Raw genomic sequence first — 17,932 nt, forward strand, 5'->3', positions numbered from 1 at the left:
CCTTCCCAATAACCCTCCTGAATTCCCCTCTGTCACTGGGAAGTCATTCCCTCCCTCTTGTCCTGTCTCTGTAATTCCTGATGAAGAATCCCCCACGCTTTTCCTTGCAGGCCCCTTCTGGGGTTTCCAGGGAACCTTCTCTTCTCCAGGTGAACTTTCCAAGCCTGTCAATATCCCAAAGTGTCCCACTTGGATACGACTGAGTCACTGGGAGGTCTCCATATTCCATATTTTAATAGGAACAGCTCAAACAAGTAACTCACTTACAAAACATTCCCCGGCTCCAGATCCCAGTGCTCAGCCCTTAAATATATCTACAACCCCTTTCCTTCCATTGGGAATAACTGAGCTCCAGCAGGAATAAATATCTCAAATATAACTCTTGGAAATGTCCTCTGGTACAAAAATTCCTTTTTTTCTATCTTAGAGTTCTATGAGAAAGCCTCTGCCATCCCTTTATCCCAAAAAATAGCTCTGTGCCACAGGTGGGGGGGGGGTTTATTGCTGGATCTCACCAGGCTGGATTGTGCTTACCTTTCCCAAAGTTCTGCTCACAGCTTCAGCTGAGGAACTGCTGTGGGAATACAACAGGAACAGGCAAAAAAATGGGAAAAAGAATGGGAAAAACTGTGGGTTTTTACACTGGGAAGTCCATCCCAAGGTTTGAAGCTTTAAACCATAGCACACAGAGCTGCTGTTGCAAAAAACCAGGAGTCAGCCCAGCTGGAACAACACTCCAAGGCTCCTTCCCCGCCCAGGGGAAATCCCTCAAATCCTATTCCACTAAAAATGGAGCAGGAAAAGCCTCTGAACTGAGCCCCTTCCAGCACAGCTCCAGGAGATGTCTTGTTCTCCAAATTCCATGGGAGCTGGAGCAGCTGGAAGGTGAGAACTGACAGGATCCAAGTGCCAGACTGCTCCAGTTTCCCTGCAGTTGTAAAACCAAGGAAGTAGCACTTGGCTGCCACCTGCCCCTTTTTGCTGCTCAGAGACTCCAAACTCCTGGAATGAAACTCCAAAGCTGCTCCCACTCGTTGGGATCTTTGGCAAAAGCAGAGAGAAACCAACGTTTCCTGAAAAGCAAATTTAGCCAGACTTCTCCTGGATGAAATTCCACTGGGGAAAACACAGCGAATGTCATAGAGAAACATCGGTTCTCCTGATTGTCCATGTGGCATTGAATTCCCTGGAAAACAAACCTGCACCACCAAGGTACCTGAGCCACCCCCTGAATTCCTACAAATTCCCTGGTGTGGTGCCACCCTGCCCGACCATCAGGAGATGGAGCTGGGGAAGGAATTTCTAGAGGAAAGCTGGAAACCCACTCTTTCCCAGCTTCCCACCACCGGCCTCCCTCAGGCCAAGGACTATACAAGGGGTGCAGCCTAAGGAGCAGGAGGCAATCCCAAATTATTCCATGTTCACCAGGGCATGGAGCTGGGGCTGCCCAGAGTCCGTCTGCGTGTGGAGCACGGTGAGCTCTCCCAGCAGGGACTCCTGTGCTCCAGAGGCCTTACAGTCCGTGCTGGAATTCCCACTTCCCGGGACTGCTGCCAGGCTCTGGTAGGGGCTGTTCTCTGGGAAGGACAGCAGCTTCTCCGGCATTTTGGGGGACACCTCGTATTCCTCATCAGGAAGCTCCGTTTTGTGCCCTTCGTCATTTTTTGCAGCTCCTTCCACGATGACAAGGAAGGACTTCCAGGGGGTGTTTTTATCATGGATCTGCAAAAGAATAACCAGGAGACAGAAGGTTGGATATGGGATGACAAAGTTTGGATCAAGCTTGTATTTGATGTTGGTAGAAAAATTTTTTGTTTTGGAGTCATGGAATGGTTTGGGTTTGGAAGGCTGGACCGTAAAGATGATCCAGTCCCAACCCTTGCCATGGACAGGGACACCTTCCCCTATCCCAGGTTGCTCCAAGCCCTGTCCAGCCTGGCTTTTCAACAATTCCACGAATGCAGCACCCACAGGTTTTCTGGGAAAACTGTGCCTGGGCCTTCCCAACATCCCCCCTAACTGCGGGATCATACTGAGGTGTGCTGGCTCAGTGTGGATTTGTCGGTGAAGGTCCTGTACCCAGAGCTTTTCTGGGAGAACCATGCCAGGGCCTTCCCAACCTCCCAGGGAAGAATTCCTTCCCAACATCCCACCTAAGCCCAACTTCCATCAGCTTGAACTGCAAGTCTGCTCTGGGTTTGACCCATCAGTCCCACGGAACGTGGCTCTGAGGAGCTGGAATGTGGTCCTGGCAGGCCAGGACTGTGGGATCGTACCGAGGTGTGCCGGCGCAGGGTGGATTTGTCGGTGAAGGTCCTGCACCCACAGCTTTTCTGGGAGAACCGTGCCAGGGCCTTCCCAACCTCCCAGGAACAATTCCATCCCGACACCCTCCCCAGCAGCGGGATCGTACCGAGGTGTGCCGGCGCAGGGTGGATTTGTCGGTGAAGGTCCTGCCGCAGGCGTTGCACATGAAGGGCTTCTCGCCGGTGTGGATGCGGTGGTGCCGCTGCAGCGCGTTCAGCTGCGTGAACTGCTTCCCACACTGGTCACAGCAGTACGGCCGCTCCCCTGGGAATGCAGCATGGGACACAGGCTGGGAATGCGGGCCGAGCACAGCTGCTGTGCCTCGGCAGTGCCCAGCTACCCCTGGCTGGCAGGGAGTGGTCAGGGAAAACATCCTGGGGTACAAATGTCACACTGCGACCCCTCTGGAGGCAGCAAGCTCCTCCCAGCCCCGTAAAGATGTGCTGCCACTCTCTTTTTCCATGGGTTTTCCATTAGAGACTCAAGTCCTGCCCAGAATCCAAGTATTCCTCCTCCTTGTTCACCCTTCTCTGAGCAAGAACCCCTGAGCCACTGCCAGCCCTGGGATCACTCTGAACACACCACAAACTCCCTGTTTGGAAACAGATCCCATTTTCCTCCTTCCCTGGAAAAACCTTCGGAGCTATACCAGAGCTCTCCATCACCAATGATCCTGGCAGGTTATTAAGGTATCTCCACAGCCTGTGGAAGAATTCCAGGGAATTGCTGTCACTCAGGACTAGTGGGAGAAGGGGAGAACATGAGACATTAAGCAGTGCACACGGGGAAAAACGTGGCTGAGAATTCCTTGCTGGAATATTGCAGTGGCGAGGGGTGTGTATCCAAGAAAAGAAGCACATCCTACCTGTGTATCCCAGAAAAGGGACACATCCTACCTGTGTGGACTTTGATGTGCTGGTACAGGGAATTCCTCTGGGCAAAGGTCCGGAAGCAAACCTCACATTTGAAGGGCTTGGATCCTGTGTGGATCCGGTTGTGGTGTTTCAAGTATTCCTTGGAGGCAAAGCTCTTCCCACAGGTTTCACACATAAAAGGCCTTTCCCCTAGAAAAAGGGGAAAATGAGGATTAAACCAGCAGAACTTTGGGAATGCTGTTAAAATCCCACAGAAATTCCAGAGCGTGTCCTCACTGTGGAGATATTTAAAGGTCACCCAGTTCCAAACCATTCTATGGGCAGGGACACATTCCCCTATCCCAGGTTGCTCCAAGCCACTCCCAACCTGACCTGGAACAATTCCAGGGATGGGAATCCACAGCTTCTTTAGGAAAAGTGTTCCAGGCCTCACCACTCACAGAGAGGAATTTCTTCCCAAAATCCAATTTAAATCAACCCTCCTTCAGCTTCAAATCACAGGATATCCTTGGGAACCTTTCTCAGGCAAATCCCACCTAAGAGATGACAATATCTAATTTTATCCATAAAAATGCAGACAAAAAGCATTTTCTGAAGGCAACATTTTCCCTGGAATGTTTGGGATTGGATTTTCCCAGTTTTCCAGCCTCACCTGTGTGGCAGCGCCTGTGGTAGATGAGCATGTGGTTCTGGGTGAAGCGGGCCCCACACTCATCACACACAAAGGGCTTCTCCCCTGTGTGGATCCTGCAAGTAAAAAGGAATGTTGGAACTCCAGAACGAGACTTTCCCTCATTCCCATTGATCCTTACTGCTGGGTAAACACCCACATCCAAAAATGTTACGGTAAAAGTGAATTTTTCAAAGTGAAACGCAGCTAAATTCAGAAAATCCTCTCCAGGTTGTGGCTCCAAATCCTTGGGATGTGAGGGAAAGCTTCTCAGGGGGTTGGGATGGCTGCTTTTCCTGGAGAGGCACATCCATGTGGCAAAATACATCCCCAAGGATGAGAAATCCCCACCACCGGCTGCCACCACACCCAAATTAAGGCAGAATTGAGTTTCCAGTGTCCAAAATTCCTGAAAGGGCTCTGGGAACGGAAAAAAAATCAGGTTTAAACCCTCAGAGAGGATTTTCTCCCTCATAAAAATATCTCTGTCTGAAGGCAGATAAAATAAATGATAAAATCAAGTTAAATCCCTCAGAGAAGATTCTTACTCTGACAAAATGGTCTCTATCATGAGACAAGGTAAAATGACTGAAAAGATCAAGTTTGAGCGCCTCAGAGTTAATTTCTGCCCTGATAAAAACACCTTCAGAAAAATAAAACTGATAAAATCAGGCTCAACCCCTCAGAGAGGAATTTTTGCCCTGATCAAAATGTCTGCTCTGAGACACATGAAATAACTGATAAAATCAGGTTCAAGTCCCTCAGAAATGATTTTTACTCTGATAAAAAAACCCTGGGACAGATGAAATTACTGAGAAAATCAGGTTAACTCCCTCAGAGATGATTTTTGCCCTCATGAAAAGGGCTCTGCCCTGAGGCAGATTAAAGAAGGTATAAAATTAGACTAAACCCCTCAGAATCTACTTCTTCCCTGATAAAAATGCCCTCAGAAAGATAAAATAAGGTTAAAATCCCTCAGGGATGATTCTTCCCTTATCAAAATGCCCTGAGGTAGATAAAACACTGACAAAAACAGGTTAAAACCCCTCAGAGGTGATTTTTTTCCCTGATAAAAACAGCCTGGGTTCTGGATCAGCTCCGTGTGGGTGACACCAGTGACGCGCCACCTCCTCCTGTTCCCAGATCCATTGTTTTCCCTGCTTCGCCCCCAAATCCATCATTTTCCCATTGAAAACCCTGCAAAATGCTTCCCAAATATTTCCACACTTGTCTTTGTATTGAGTCTGAGGATGTGCTGGAGGAATCCCACCTGGATTTCCCTGCAGCACAGGCCTGGCCCATGCGGGATATGAGGAGAAAACAGGGACGGGGGAGGCCCTGAGAGAGAAAACAGGGACTGGGGAGGCTCTGAGGGCTGCACCCCACATGAAAACAGGGATTTGGGAGGCCCTAAAAGAGAAAACAAGGATTTGGGAAGGCCCTGAGGACTGGACCTCATTTGAGGAGAAAACAGGGATTTGAGGTGCACCTCGTATGAAAACCAGGGTTTGGGAGGCCCTGAAAGAAAAAACAGGGATTTGGGTGGCCCTGAGGGCTGAACCCTGTATCAGGAGAAAGCAGGGATTTGGGAGGCCCTGAAAGAGAAACCAGGGATTGGTGCACCACACATGAAAACAGGGATTTGTGAGGCTCTGAGGACTGGACCAATTTGAGGAAAAAACCAGCGATCTGGAAGGCTCTGAAAGAGAAAACAGGGATTTGGGAGGCGCTGAAGGCTGCACCCCATTTGAGGAGAAAACAGGGATTTGGGAGGCCCTAAGGGCTGAACCTTGTATCAGGAGAAAACAGGGCTTTGGGAGGCCGTGAACAAGCAAACGGGGATTTTGGAGGCCCTGAAGACTGGACCCCATTTGAGGAGAAAACAGATTTGGAGTTCACCCCATATGAAAATCAGGATTTGGGAAGCCCCCAGGGCTGAACCCCACATGTTAACTGGGATTTGGGAGACCCTGAGGGCTGAAACCTGTATCAGGAGAAAACAGGGCTTTGGGAGGCCCTGAAAGAGAAAACAGAGATTTGGGAGGCCCTGAGGGCTGGACCATATTTGAGGAAAAAACAGCAATTTGGAAGACCCTGAAAGAGAAAACAGGGACTGGGGAAGCTCTGAGGGCTGCATCCCATATGAAAACAGGGATTTGGGAGGCCCTGAGGGCTGCATCCCCTATCAGGAGAATTTGGGAGACTCTGAGGGCTGGACCCCATTTGGGGAGAAAACAGGGATCTGGGAGGCTCTGAAGGCTGCACTCCATAGGAGTAGAAAACAGAGATTTGGGAGGCCCTGAAGAAGAAAACGGGGACTGGGGAGGCTCTAAGGGTTGCACCCCACATGAAAACAGGGATTTGGAAGGCCCTGAGGACTGGACCGCATTTGAGGAGAAAAACAGGGATTTGGGAGGCCCTGAAAGAGAAAACAGGGATTTGGGAGGCCCTGAAAAAGAAAACAGGGATTTGGGAGATCCTGAAAGAGAAAGCAGGGATTTAGGAGGCCCTGAGGGCTGCGCCTCGCGCGCAGGGAGCGCCGCTCCTTACCTCATGTGCGTTTTCAGCGCCGAGGGCTGTGAGAACTTGGCCTGGCACTCGGGGCAGCCGTAGGGCTTGTGTCCCGTGTGCGTGCGCTCGTGCAGCCGCAGCGCCGTGCGGGAGCTGAGCCCCTTGCCGCACTGGTGGCACTGGTGGCGCTCGCCGCCGCCCTCGTGCACCTGCAGCACGTGCCTCTTGACGTCCTTCTTCCTCTTGAAGCGCTTGGCGCACAGCTCGCAGGGGAAGCGGCGCTCGCTGCTGTGCACGTGCCGCTGGTGGCTGCGCAGGTTGCAGCGGTTGGCGAAGGTCTGCGCGCACGTCTCGCAGCGGAACTCCAGCGCTGAGGCAATGCCGTGGCTCTGCTGGACGTGCTTCAGGAAGCTCTTCTCGTACAGGAACTCCTTCTGGCACGTGCCGCACTTGAAGGCGCCGCCGCGCTTCTTCTTCTCCTCCTCCTCCTCCTCGCCCTTGGTGGGGTTCTCCTGGGAGGCCGCCTCGGGTTTGCTGGAGTTCTCCTCCTGCTCCCGCTCTCCCTCCTCGCCCTTGGGCTGCTTTTCCTCCTCGGCGTTCCGCTGCTGCTCCCGCAGCCTCCGCGTGTATTTCTTCTTGGGGATCTCCACGAACACCTTCCTGCCGGCCAGCCGCCCGCTCGCCCTGCGGATCTTGGTGTAAGGAGCCTTCAGCACTTCCTTCTTTTTGTCCGCCTTCTCCTTGGCCTTGGCAGCCGGCCCCTCGGGAGACGCTCCGGAACAATCCGGAGGGTCCCGCTCGGCCTTGGCCGCGGGCACGGTGCCGGGGCGGGCGGCGCTCTCCTCCTCGGAATTCTGCGACTCCGAGAAGTTCTGCAGCTCCAGCAGCACGGACTCCAGCATCTGCCTCTTCAGCTGGAAGCAAGTCTCGGAGAGATCCAGGCACTTGAGCTTCTCGGCGATCTCCAGCATGCGCTGTACCCTGTCCTCCTCCACCTCCACGCGCGCCGTGTAGACGAACTCCAGGAAGGAGGCGAAATCCGCCACGCGCACCTCGTTGAGGAACACGTTGCTGCGGGGGCCGTCCACGGGCTCCTCGTTGAGGAAAACCTCCTTGAAGAACTTGCTGGTGGCGGCCAGCACGGCCTTGTGCGCCGGGAACTCGGCGCGCACGCCCTGGTACTCCACGCTGACGGTGACGTCGCACAGGTGGCCCAGCAGCCGCAGCTGCTGCATCTCGTTCAGCAGGTTGATGGGGGAGGACTTGGACTCCAGCAGCACGGGGGTGCTTTCCATCTTCCTTCTCCCTGCTGAAGAGATCCCCACGTCAGCCAGCGGGATTCTGCGTGTTTGGGGCGGATGGAATCGCTGGGTTGGGAAGAGCTCTGAGGTTGTTTAATCAAACCTCAGAGTGATCTCCACCTCCTCAAGAAAACCATGGAGTGAATCTGAGCTTAAACCCCAGCCCTAGTTTTCCATGAAACCCAGAAGCTACCCTTTGAGACAGGGATGGAGCAAACAGAGCTGGCACCTGGAATTAAGGAACGATTCCTGGCCAGACCAGGCAACAATAAAAGGAAGGCAAGATTAAGGAGAAAGTTCACTGCAGTCCTAAAAGCCCGTCTGAAAATGCCTTCCATATAAAATTCCAAGCTCTTATGCGATGGATAATTGTATCCACACACTGAAAATCCCCCAAATGATGGGAGTTCCTCAAAATGGACTCACAGCCTGCACATTTTGGAGGCCCATTTCCAGCCTTCCATTGGGCCCTGTTTCTCGGGAATGTCTGAAGCTGCTACAAAGCTTGTAAAAAGAGTGGAAGTTTTAGGGTGTTTTCCCAAATATTTAACCCCAGAACAAACCAGGTTTCTATAGATTTAAGGTGCTCTGAGGAATCTTTTGAGCCTAATCCTGTTCCTACCTGAACCTGAGGAATTTCTTTCCACGTCCTGGGAATTAAGTGATGTCTCACCCAATGCTTTATAAACAATCAGTGATACCTAAGTGCCACGTTTTTTACCCCAATAAAATGATTTTTAACTACTTCTCGTGTTATTTCACAACTACCCCTCTAATTCCATTTGGGCACTGTCCCTTTCTCAGGAACACCTCCCTTTCCAGGGGCAAAACTGGCTGGAAAGAGACAAAAAAGGAGAGTGGAGAAAGGATTCCCAGGCAGCTGCTGCTGAACTCATGGAGAGCCCCACAGTGCCCACTTCCAACCCCATTTCCAAAGGACCCTGGATCACACGGGAATGCTGGGGTGGGGGAAAAGATGGGGGGAAAAAGGGGAGAGAAAAGGGGAGAAACAAGGAGGGGAAGGGGGTGAGAAGAAAAGGGAAGGGAAAAGAAGGGGGAGAAAGAGGAGCGAAAAAAAGGGGGAAAAAGAGAAGGAGGGGAGGGAATTAGGGGGAAAGAGGGGAGGAAGAGAAGGCGGGCGGGGCCGGCCCGCCCTGGCCCCCGCACTCACGGCTGCCGCCCCGTTCCCGGTTTGTTCCCGGTTTGTTCCCGGTCCGTTCCCGGCCGCGGCTCCCGCTCAGCCCCGGGCGCGGCCGGAAGCGCTGACGCGCCTCGACCCCGGCGGAGGCGCGCCGGAAGTGACGTAACACGGCGCGCCGTGTGTTGCTAGGCAACGCGGCCTACACCGCCCCCGACTTTGGCATTCCCAAATCCCGGCGTTTTCCCCTGGGAAATGCGGGCGAATGAAGGAGGGACGGGCTGGGCAGCTCTGGCAGCTTTATTAAAGGAGGAATTGGTGATTTACAGCACTGTGTTTGTACAAACACACACCCCGCCCTGCCCATTCCCAATGGGATGCTCCCACAGCTTTGGGAAAAATAAATCTCTAGACAGATGCAAACATTTCAGTGGAATAAATACCCTCATGAGGAATTACCCCTTTAGCACCACCAATGCAGCTCCCAAGGCAGCTGCAGTGACCATTGGGAATGATTCCCTCCATTCCAAAGAATAACTCCCACCATTCTGCCCCCAACCACCCATTTTTGGGTTTTCTGGGTTTAAAACTGACTTTATAAGTACAAAAGGGAGGGGTCAGTGCCCCCGGTGTCCCCAAGCCCAGGTGTCACGTGTGCTGCCCCTGCTTTAGCACTTCCTGGTTTATAAAGTTTGGACGGTGGTCAACCGTCCAAATTTCCGGCATGGGATCTCCTCCCGGATGTGCTTCCACTAAAGTCTCTATTTTGGACCAGTTGTGGTCTTTTTTTTGTGTGAGGTCAATCAAGAAGCTTCTCCAGTGAGCATTCCGGTCATGGATCTGGGGAAAAAAAAAGAGAGTGGGACAGGAAAACAATTAGATCTGATTTTTAACTGCCAAGTGTTTAACTAAATCCAACAATCCTGGGATAACTCCACGATCCCGCGCTCCAAGTCTCAACTCGAACACAAACAAGGCTCTTTTGCCAAATCCGTGCTGAATTTCTGGCTCTGCTGCCATGGAATGCATCCAAAATCAGCTGGAATTTCAGCACACAGGCAAAATATTGACTTGGAGCTGGAAGGGAACCTCCTGTTCTGTCTGTGCTGTCACTTCCAGGACCTGGAGGTCTCTGGGAAGAGCCGAGCTCAGCGTTTTCCAGCGGTACGCTCGGAATGTGTGAATTCCTGGTAACGTGCAGCACGAGGTTGAATAAACCATGGTGTTATGAGGCTGGAATGAGGGTTAAAGCGTTGGATACTCTGCAGTTAATCCATAAAAAAATCTAAAAACCCAAGTCCTTCCTCAAATGCATTCATGGAATCTTTTAGAGAAAAAGATCTCTGAGATGACGACCACCAGGAAGTGCTGTATCCAGTCACTCCCAAGGGTGGTGATCCTTCCCCTAGGGCTGGGAGGTGACAGCATTGCTCACCTCCAATCCAGCAGCGGGAGCTGCTGTGCTGCTGGAGCAAAATCCCACCAAGTTCAGGAGAAGATGGCGGCTTTAAGATGGTAGTTTTAAGATGGCGGCCTCAAGATGGCAGCTTTAAGATGGCGGCTCACCGCCCTGCCCTTAAACTCATCCCTAGCACAGCCCCTCCTGAAGGCTGGAAATTCCTGCTGCCAGGATGGCTCTGGCAGGCTGGAGGTGGCACTGAGGAGGGGGAAGATGCCATGGGGGATGTCCTACCGCCACGTGCCGGCGCAGGGTGGACATGTCGGTGAAGGGCCTGTCGCAGGCGCGGCACTTGTAGGGCTTCTCGCCGGTGTGGATGCGCTGGTGGCGCCGCAGAGCTCCCTGCTGCGTGAAGGCCTTGCCACACTGCTCGCAGAAATAGGGACGGGTCTCTGGGAATGACAGGGACAGCAAAGGGTTAGGGGCACTTAGGAGAGAGCAGCTGGCTCTTTCCTGAAGTGTTCAAGAATGGATGAGGCTTGGAACAACCTGGGAGAGTGGAAGGTGTCCATGGCAAGGGGTGGAATGAGATGACCCAAGGTCCTTACAAATCCCAACCATTCCATGATAAATATTTCCCAATACCTGCCAAGGCTACTCTGTAACTCCATCCTCCACTCCGAATTCCTTCAGCTGCACAATCCAGGCCTCAGTTTTCTAGGACACCACGCAACGCTCCCATGAGCCCTGCTTCCCAAAGGAATTTCCATCCTTGGAGGTGTCCAAGGAATGCCTGGACGTGCCACTCAGTGCTCTGGGCTAGTGACAAAGTGGAGATTGGCCACAGTTTGGACTCCACGACATGGGAGCTCTTTTCCAAGCTCAGTGATTCTGGGATCCCCTAATTCAGCAATGGGCTGGAATGTCCCCATGCACACTGGGAAGTACCACAAAGCCACCGTTCCTTTTCCCAGCCTTGGAATTACCTGCGTGGACGTTGCTGTGCTGGGCCAGGGAGGCTCTGAGTCCGAAGGCTTTCCCACAGACCTCACACCTGTAGGGTTTGGCTCCCAGGTGACAGCGCTTGTGGCACTTGAGGTACTCGTTGGTGGCAAAGTGCTTCCCGCACACGTCACACCTGAAGAGCCGCTCTCCTGAGGGAAGAGAAACTGGACATTGGGAATTCTTCCAGGGGAATTCTGTCCTTCAGAGTCAGTCTGCAAATCACAGAATTCAGGCTGGAAAAGACCTCCAAGGTCATCGAGTCCAACCAGTGCCACATCCAGCTGTCCCCTGAGCACATCCAGGCATGGGGACTCCATCCCATTCCAATGCCTGATAACCCTTTCTTCCTGATATCCAACCCGAACCTCCCCTGGCACAACTTGAGGACATTCCTCTCATCCTATCACTTGTACTTTGGGAGCAGAGCCCAAATTCCCCTTGGCTCCTGTCAGGGAATTGTGGAAAGCAACTAAGTCCCTCCAGATTCTCCTTTTCTCCAGGCTAAAAGTCCTTCTATCTCTACAAATTCCTTCCTGGTACTTGGATACTCTTCCATGAGTCACAGAAAAAAAAAAAGGGCATTTATTTAATATCTCAGCAATAAAATAGGAACGGCATAGGAAAACCACCTGGAATACTGAATTCCCACCTGTGTGTGTCCTTTTGTGGCCGGTGAGTTTTCCTTTGTCAGCAAAGGAAGCGCCGCAGTCCTCACAAATGTAGGGCTTCTCCCCAGTGTGGGATCTAATGGAGAGAAAGCACCAAAGATCAGTAATTAACTAGGTCTTGATCCCTAAAATACTGGATTTGAAACAATGCTTGGGTTTTAAATGTAGTGGGAAAAGGAAATTCTGCTCCCTCAGAAAACAGAATGTTTCCAGGTACAGGTGCTACACTCCAGGAGTAAAACTCCCATTTAAAATTTACCTTTTAAAATTCAAAATTCCCATTTAAAATTTACCTTTTCATTGCTTTCAGGCCCTAAAAAATCCATCTTTTTTTTCGCAGACAGCTCAGAGCATGGGAAAGGAGAAAGCAGGGAAAATAACAGAAAATGACAATCAGAAAAATCTGAGCATAATGTTTGGTCTTAACTTATTCCAACCTAAACAGGATGATGTCCAAAATCATTCCTGATTTTGAGCTGTCAGGACAAAGGATTATCATCAATCTTGCTCTGGAGAAAGATGGGAAATTCCATGGGATGATTCACCCTCTCCCGGGAGAGGACACATCCACAAAGACACCACCAGGGAGCAACTCATCCTGTCAAGCTCCAGCTGAGCGGCGTGGATTTGGAGTTGCACACGGAGATGAAATCCCATGGCAATTCCTTGCTCTGAGGGCAGGCACTGCTCAGGGTCTATTTATCTCCAGGATCCCTGACTCACTCTTCATCACTGAGGGCCATTGTGGGATTTTAGAGCCTGTCCCAAATGACGGATATTCCGTGCAAGTTTGGACAGGGTATCCATGTCGAAATCCCGACCCTGAGAGATGCAATGTGGAGCCAAAGTCTTTGCGTAAGGGAATTAATCACGGACCCCACTGAACCCGATATCCCGGAATATAAGGTGCAAGGAACGTGCATGCCTGGAATCTGACCTGGTATGGATCTTGAGCTGGGAGGGCTGAGCAAACCGGGAGTGACACACGCCACACTCGTAGGGCTTCTCTCCAGTGTGCGTCCGCATGTGGAACACCAGCGCCGTGCGGGAGCTCAGGATCTTGCCGCACACGGAGCACAGCGGCCGCTTGGCCCTGCCCTCGTGCTTCCGCATGGAGTGAGTCCTCACATCCCGCTTCCTCTTGAAGGTGGCCTGGCAGAGGCTGCAGGAGAACCTCCTCTCCTCGCTGTGCACGCAGGCGCGGTGCTCCTTCCAGCTGGTGTGGCTGGCGAAGGCCTTGCTGCACACCTCGCAGCGGTACACCTTGCCAGGCAGGCTCTGGTGCACCTCCCGGCAGTGATCCACGTATTTCTTCCGCGAGACAAACTGCTCCTGGCACTTGTCACACTGGATGACATAGATGGATTTCTTGTTGGCCATGCTTTTACTGGCCTTCTTTAGTTTAAATCCCTGTTCGGGTTCTTTGCTGTCCTTCTCTGTTGAGGCTTCATCCTCATCCTCCACCTCAGAACATTCCTCATTGTCCCTGCTTCCTTCAACTTCTGAGTATCCTGTGTTATAGTCTCCCTGCTCCTCGCCCTTCACACTCATTCCACCTTCATCTTCATTCCCTCCTTCAGCTTCCTGGGATTCCTCTTGCTCCTTGCTCCTTGCTTCAGCAACAGATGGATTCCCAGCATCTTCCTCACACCCTGAGGTTTCTGGTGTCCCATCCCAAGTCTCTCCATTGGGATCTTTGTCACGGCTCATGGGGTTTGGACTATGTGTGGGTGGAACAACCATCCAATAGACAGGCAGGAGTTTCCTCTCTTGCCCAGACTCATGGATTTTCCTGTTAAAAACGGAGGACAACTTCCATTAAGTTTAATTGAAACTTATTAACTGTTTAATTGTTCCAATTCAGGCCCTGGGGGAAAAGTCCTTTCCTTTGAATTGTTCCTCGCACCATTTAAGAAATTCCCAGCGTATTTGGAAAGCCTGAAAATAGGGAGATTTTGGGAAGAGTTGGACTGGATAATTAAAGAAAATTAAAATGACTCAGTTCATTAAGATCTGTATTTTTCACCTGACCAGAAATGTAGGATGGACTTTTCCTCCCAGGCCATAAAATTACTGATTTAAACCAAAGGAAATAGAGATTAAATGCTCAGATAGAGACACAAAATTCCTCCTTAAAACCCCAAATCTGAGGATTCCAAGGAAATCTGGTTGCACAAGTCCCCCTTAATCCAATGGGAAATTGCCTATCTAGGAGACCTCAATCCACTCATCCGCACTGCAGGGCCAAGTAAAAAATTTCAACACACTTTGAGTCAGCTCCAAGGAATTCTGGAACTGAGTCAGGGAGGACTCCAGGAATGATTTACCCTGGAATCCCAGGGAAGGGCATTCCCGGGAATGCCGTACCTGAGGTGGGAGGTGTAGGCAGCCCTGTGGGTGAAGCTGGCGGGGCAGCGCTGGCAGCGGAAGGGCCGGTCCCCGGTGTGTGTCCGGATGTGCACGGCCAGGCCGCACTTGGAGCTGATGGCCTTGTCACAGTAGGGACACGCCTGGGATTCCTGCTTCCCCTCCTGCCCCCTTTGGAGGGAATGGCCATCCTTGCTTTCCAGGCTGGTGATATCCACACCCAGCCTGGCTGGGGAATGTGGCTTGTTGCACTCGGGCTGCTTTGCCGGCCTGGATTTTGGGGCTGGAAAAGCTGTGGCCTCCTGCTCCAGGTCTCCTGCTTGGCCTCCAATGAACTCATAGCCTGGCAGCAGCTCCTTATGTTTCTGCCTATCCCAAAGTTTCCTCTGCATGGGAATTGCCACGACCTGGGAAGAATTCCTGGGGTTCTCCTCTTGCTGGATACAAGGCCACTGCGATCCCCTGTTTTCACCCCTCTGCCCTTTCAGGTGGAGGCTCAAATCCAAGCCCTTCCTGTCCTCTGCCTTCACTTCCTCACAGATATCAAGCAAATCCTTGCATTCCAGCCTTTCTGCTATTTCCTTCATCCTCTGGAGTTTTCCCGCCTCGATCTCCACCTCTGCTGTGTACACGAACTCCAGGAAGGAGGTGAACTCCTCGGTGTAGATGTCCTGCAGAGTCACCGTGCACTTCTGGGTGTCCAGCATCTCTTGGTGCAGGAAAAGCCCCTTGAAGTAATTGCTGGAAGCTGCCAGGACGGCTTTGTGAGCCAGGAATTCCTCCTGAATTCCCAGGTGCTGGGTGAGGACCGTCACGTCGCACAGGTGCCCGAGCCGGTACAGGGAATGCAGAGCCCTCAGGAGGTTGGGAGCAGCAACCTTGGACTTCATCAGGATTTTCTTCTTCTCCATCCTGCCAGAAGAAACAGAAAAATGTAGAAATTATTTTTGTATCTTTCCATTCAAGCCCAGTGGAATTCCATGCCCTAATTCCTTGTTCGCCCTTCACAGGTGGAATCGTAGAACCACTGAGATTGGAAAAGACCTCCAACCTTTGATGGAGCACTGCCATCAGAACTAAACCATCTCCCAGGAGCAGGAAATTGAGGGAATATGGGCAAAAGAGTGTTTCTTAAATTCTACTGGAAAAGGATTGCTCACATCCAGATTCCTACTGGGTAATTCCCACAGCCAGCAGGGATCTCTGCAACGCTCCCAACCCAACACCTGCCAACCATTCCCACATGGAGACACAACCCCAGCACACTGGAAGCAGTGCAGATCCCGAGGTTCAGCTCCAAAATCCACAGGAGCTTCCAGCCCATCTGCTGCCTCCGTGTTTTCCAGCAGGAAATCCTGGTTTGTGTGCAGTGCTTAAAGAAATCAATGAGAGCAGCACGTGCTAATTTCCTGCTGCTCCTTTGCAAGATTCCCATCTGCGATAAGACCCCGATCCGTGCTCCCATGAGAGCTCCTCTAACACCAGGATCTGACATGGAGCCCGATGGGAGAGATAAATTCCAAGATCATCTCTGAGTTCAGCTGCTTCTGGATTAAACCCCCCCAGCAACTGAGGCATCTTTCCACAAATCCATCAATTCCCACCATTTTTTCCTTCAGCAAAACCCCTGAGATTTGTATTTTCTGTTCCCACTTGGAAGCTGATCTTTAGTTTTCCAGTGCTGCCGAATCCTTAAGTCTCCAAAACACTCACTCCAAGGATTTAAACAAAATCCCCATTTCCTCCTCATTTTATGAGTTTGTTTATAACTTCTTTCCAGCCTTTTCCCTGGCAGTTTGCGAATAAATACTTTAAAAATGTGCACACGTGTGCAAGATTTGCAGAAAGCATAATTAATCCAAGAGATTATTTGCAAAGACACTTTAATTGCAGCAGAACTGATGCAAAACTCAAACCATATTTCAATTCAATTACAGAGTTCCTGATGAGGAATTGGAATCAGCGCAACTGGAACTGGTACAATTCCTTTAGAAAAATAAAGCCCAGCAGTGGCCTGAATCTATGAGAAAATATTTTTATTTGTATATTTTTATAATGTCCATTTACCTGCTGGAAAAATTTCTATTTTATCCCCCTGAAATCTTCATTTATGAAGATAAATCTTCATTTATGATGTTTCAGAGCATCCCTATTTATCGTTCAGGATCAATCTCCATTTATCCCCCCAATCTCTATTTATTCTCCAGGAAAATCCCTATTTATGCTCCAGGAAAGAAACCAAACCAAACCAAAAAACCAAGCCAAAACAAAAACAAAACAAAACCAAACAAACCCACACAAAAAAACCCCCCCAAAAAAACCAATAAAAACAAACCAGCACTCAATTTGCGCTCCAGAAAAACCTCCATTTATGCTCCAGAGAATTTCCATTCCCCCTCCAGCAAACTGCTGGCCAAATTCCTCTAAAAATCCTAAAGTTTGGGGTTTATTTTGAAACACAGAGCACTTGGATTTCTCCCTGCCCACGTTACCTTCGGGACCCCCGTGCAAAGGCTCCTCCCCCGAGGAATTCAAGGCTGGCCCAGCACCGGCGCTCACCATCCTTCGGGAATGCCGCCGTGCCGTGTCGCTCCTTTTACCGCTGGTACAGCCGGGATCATTTTCTAGATTTTGAATGCAGCCACAAGATTTTTATCCGTAGATGTGAAGCGCTGCGAGGAAAGCAGAGATAGGGAATGTTTATCCCGGCGGCAGGCTCAGCGCTCCGGGACACGAGGGGTCACCTGTGCGCTTCCGGAGGCGGCAGCAGCCGGGAATCGCCTCCCGCCCGGCAGCAGCAGCCCAGATCGCTCCCGCCGCTCCCGGGGGTGATTCCCGGTGCTCCTGGACTCCATCCCAAGGGTCCCTCCCGGCCCCGGCCCTCCCTTACCCCACCGCCGCTGCCTCCGCCGGCTCCCGCCCGAAAGCGCCATGGCGGCCACGGCCTCAGCGCCGCCGCCATTTTGAGTGAGGGCAGGGCGTTCCCACACAACTGGGGATAAAACCTTTAAATCGTGCCTTAAATCGACCCGAATCCCTCCCTCCCCCAAAAAAAACCCATTCGCAAAATGACCCGTTTTGGAAACAGTTTGTTTTCACGCTTTCAAAAAGCCGGGTTTTATGAGGTTAAATGACCTCAGTGATGCGTGTCCTCAGTTTGTTGGGGAAGCTCCTCAGGCTCTCCCAGTGAGGGTACTGGGATATCCATGAGGGTACGGGAATATCCATTGTGGATACTGGGATATCCGTGAGGATACTGGGATATCCATTAGGATACTGGGATATGCATTGTGGATACTGGGAGATCAGTGCCTGTGAAAAATGCCAGCAAAACTTTCTAACATAACACATATAATATTAATTTTAGTATTTGCAAAAAGCAAATCATAAAATATAAATTTTTCACAGTGCCAGTGTTAAAAGAGATGTTTATATAAACCAGTATAGAGCTCTGAAATTTAGTGGGGTAAATCCGGGATTAGGACAAACACAAGGTCTCCCTGTTTCTTCCCACTGGTGATCCCATATTCCTGTCCGTTATCACATAAAATAATTTCAAGGTGGGCTACCAAGCACTTCCAATTTTTTCCCAAGATAAATTCCTCTATTGAAGCATTTTTTCCCACTTAAATGCAGGTTTTTAAGTCTTCACATTTTAACAGCTTGAAAAAATGTTGGATGACTGTAATTC

At 50.9% G+C, this 17,932-nt stretch overlaps 2 protein-coding genes across 2 annotated transcripts; both read right to left on the bottom strand.

Annotated features, from left to right (window-relative positions):
• Positions 1-217: 217 nt before the first annotated feature.
• GZF1 (GDNF inducible zinc finger protein 1) lies at positions 218-8,935 on the bottom strand. The gene is made up of 6 exons (XM_059467715.1): positions 8,836-8,935; positions 6,403-7,672; positions 3,835-3,929; positions 3,204-3,371; positions 2,414-2,571; positions 218-1,722 (listed from the first exon to the last, which is right to left on the bottom strand). The coding sequence occupies exons 2-6, from the start codon at positions 7,656-7,658 to the stop codon at positions 1,411-1,413; spliced, it is 1,989 nt and encodes a 662-aa protein (XP_059323698.1). The 5' UTR covers positions 7,659-7,672; positions 8,836-8,935; the 3' UTR covers positions 218-1,410.
• Positions 8,936-9,084: 149 nt separating this feature from the next.
• LOC132071036 (GDNF-inducible zinc finger protein 1-like) lies at positions 9,085-16,943 on the bottom strand. The gene is given in 8 exon segments (XM_059468314.1): positions 9,085-9,499; positions 9,502-9,642; positions 10,496-10,653; positions 11,188-11,355; positions 11,856-11,950; positions 12,812-13,666; positions 14,242-15,153; positions 16,734-16,943. Coding segments are annotated over 7 exon segments (2,430 nt in total). The 5' UTR covers position 15,153; positions 16,734-16,943; the 3' UTR covers positions 9,085-9,397.
• Between the last annotated feature and the right edge of the window lie 989 nt (positions 16,944-17,932).

This window comes from Ammospiza nelsoni, chromosome 3, assembly GCF_027579445.1.
Source record: "Ammospiza nelsoni isolate bAmmNel1 chromosome 3, bAmmNel1.pri, whole genome shotgun sequence".
Lineage (NCBI taxonomy): Eukaryota > Metazoa > Chordata > Aves > Passeriformes > Passerellidae > Ammospiza > Ammospiza nelsoni.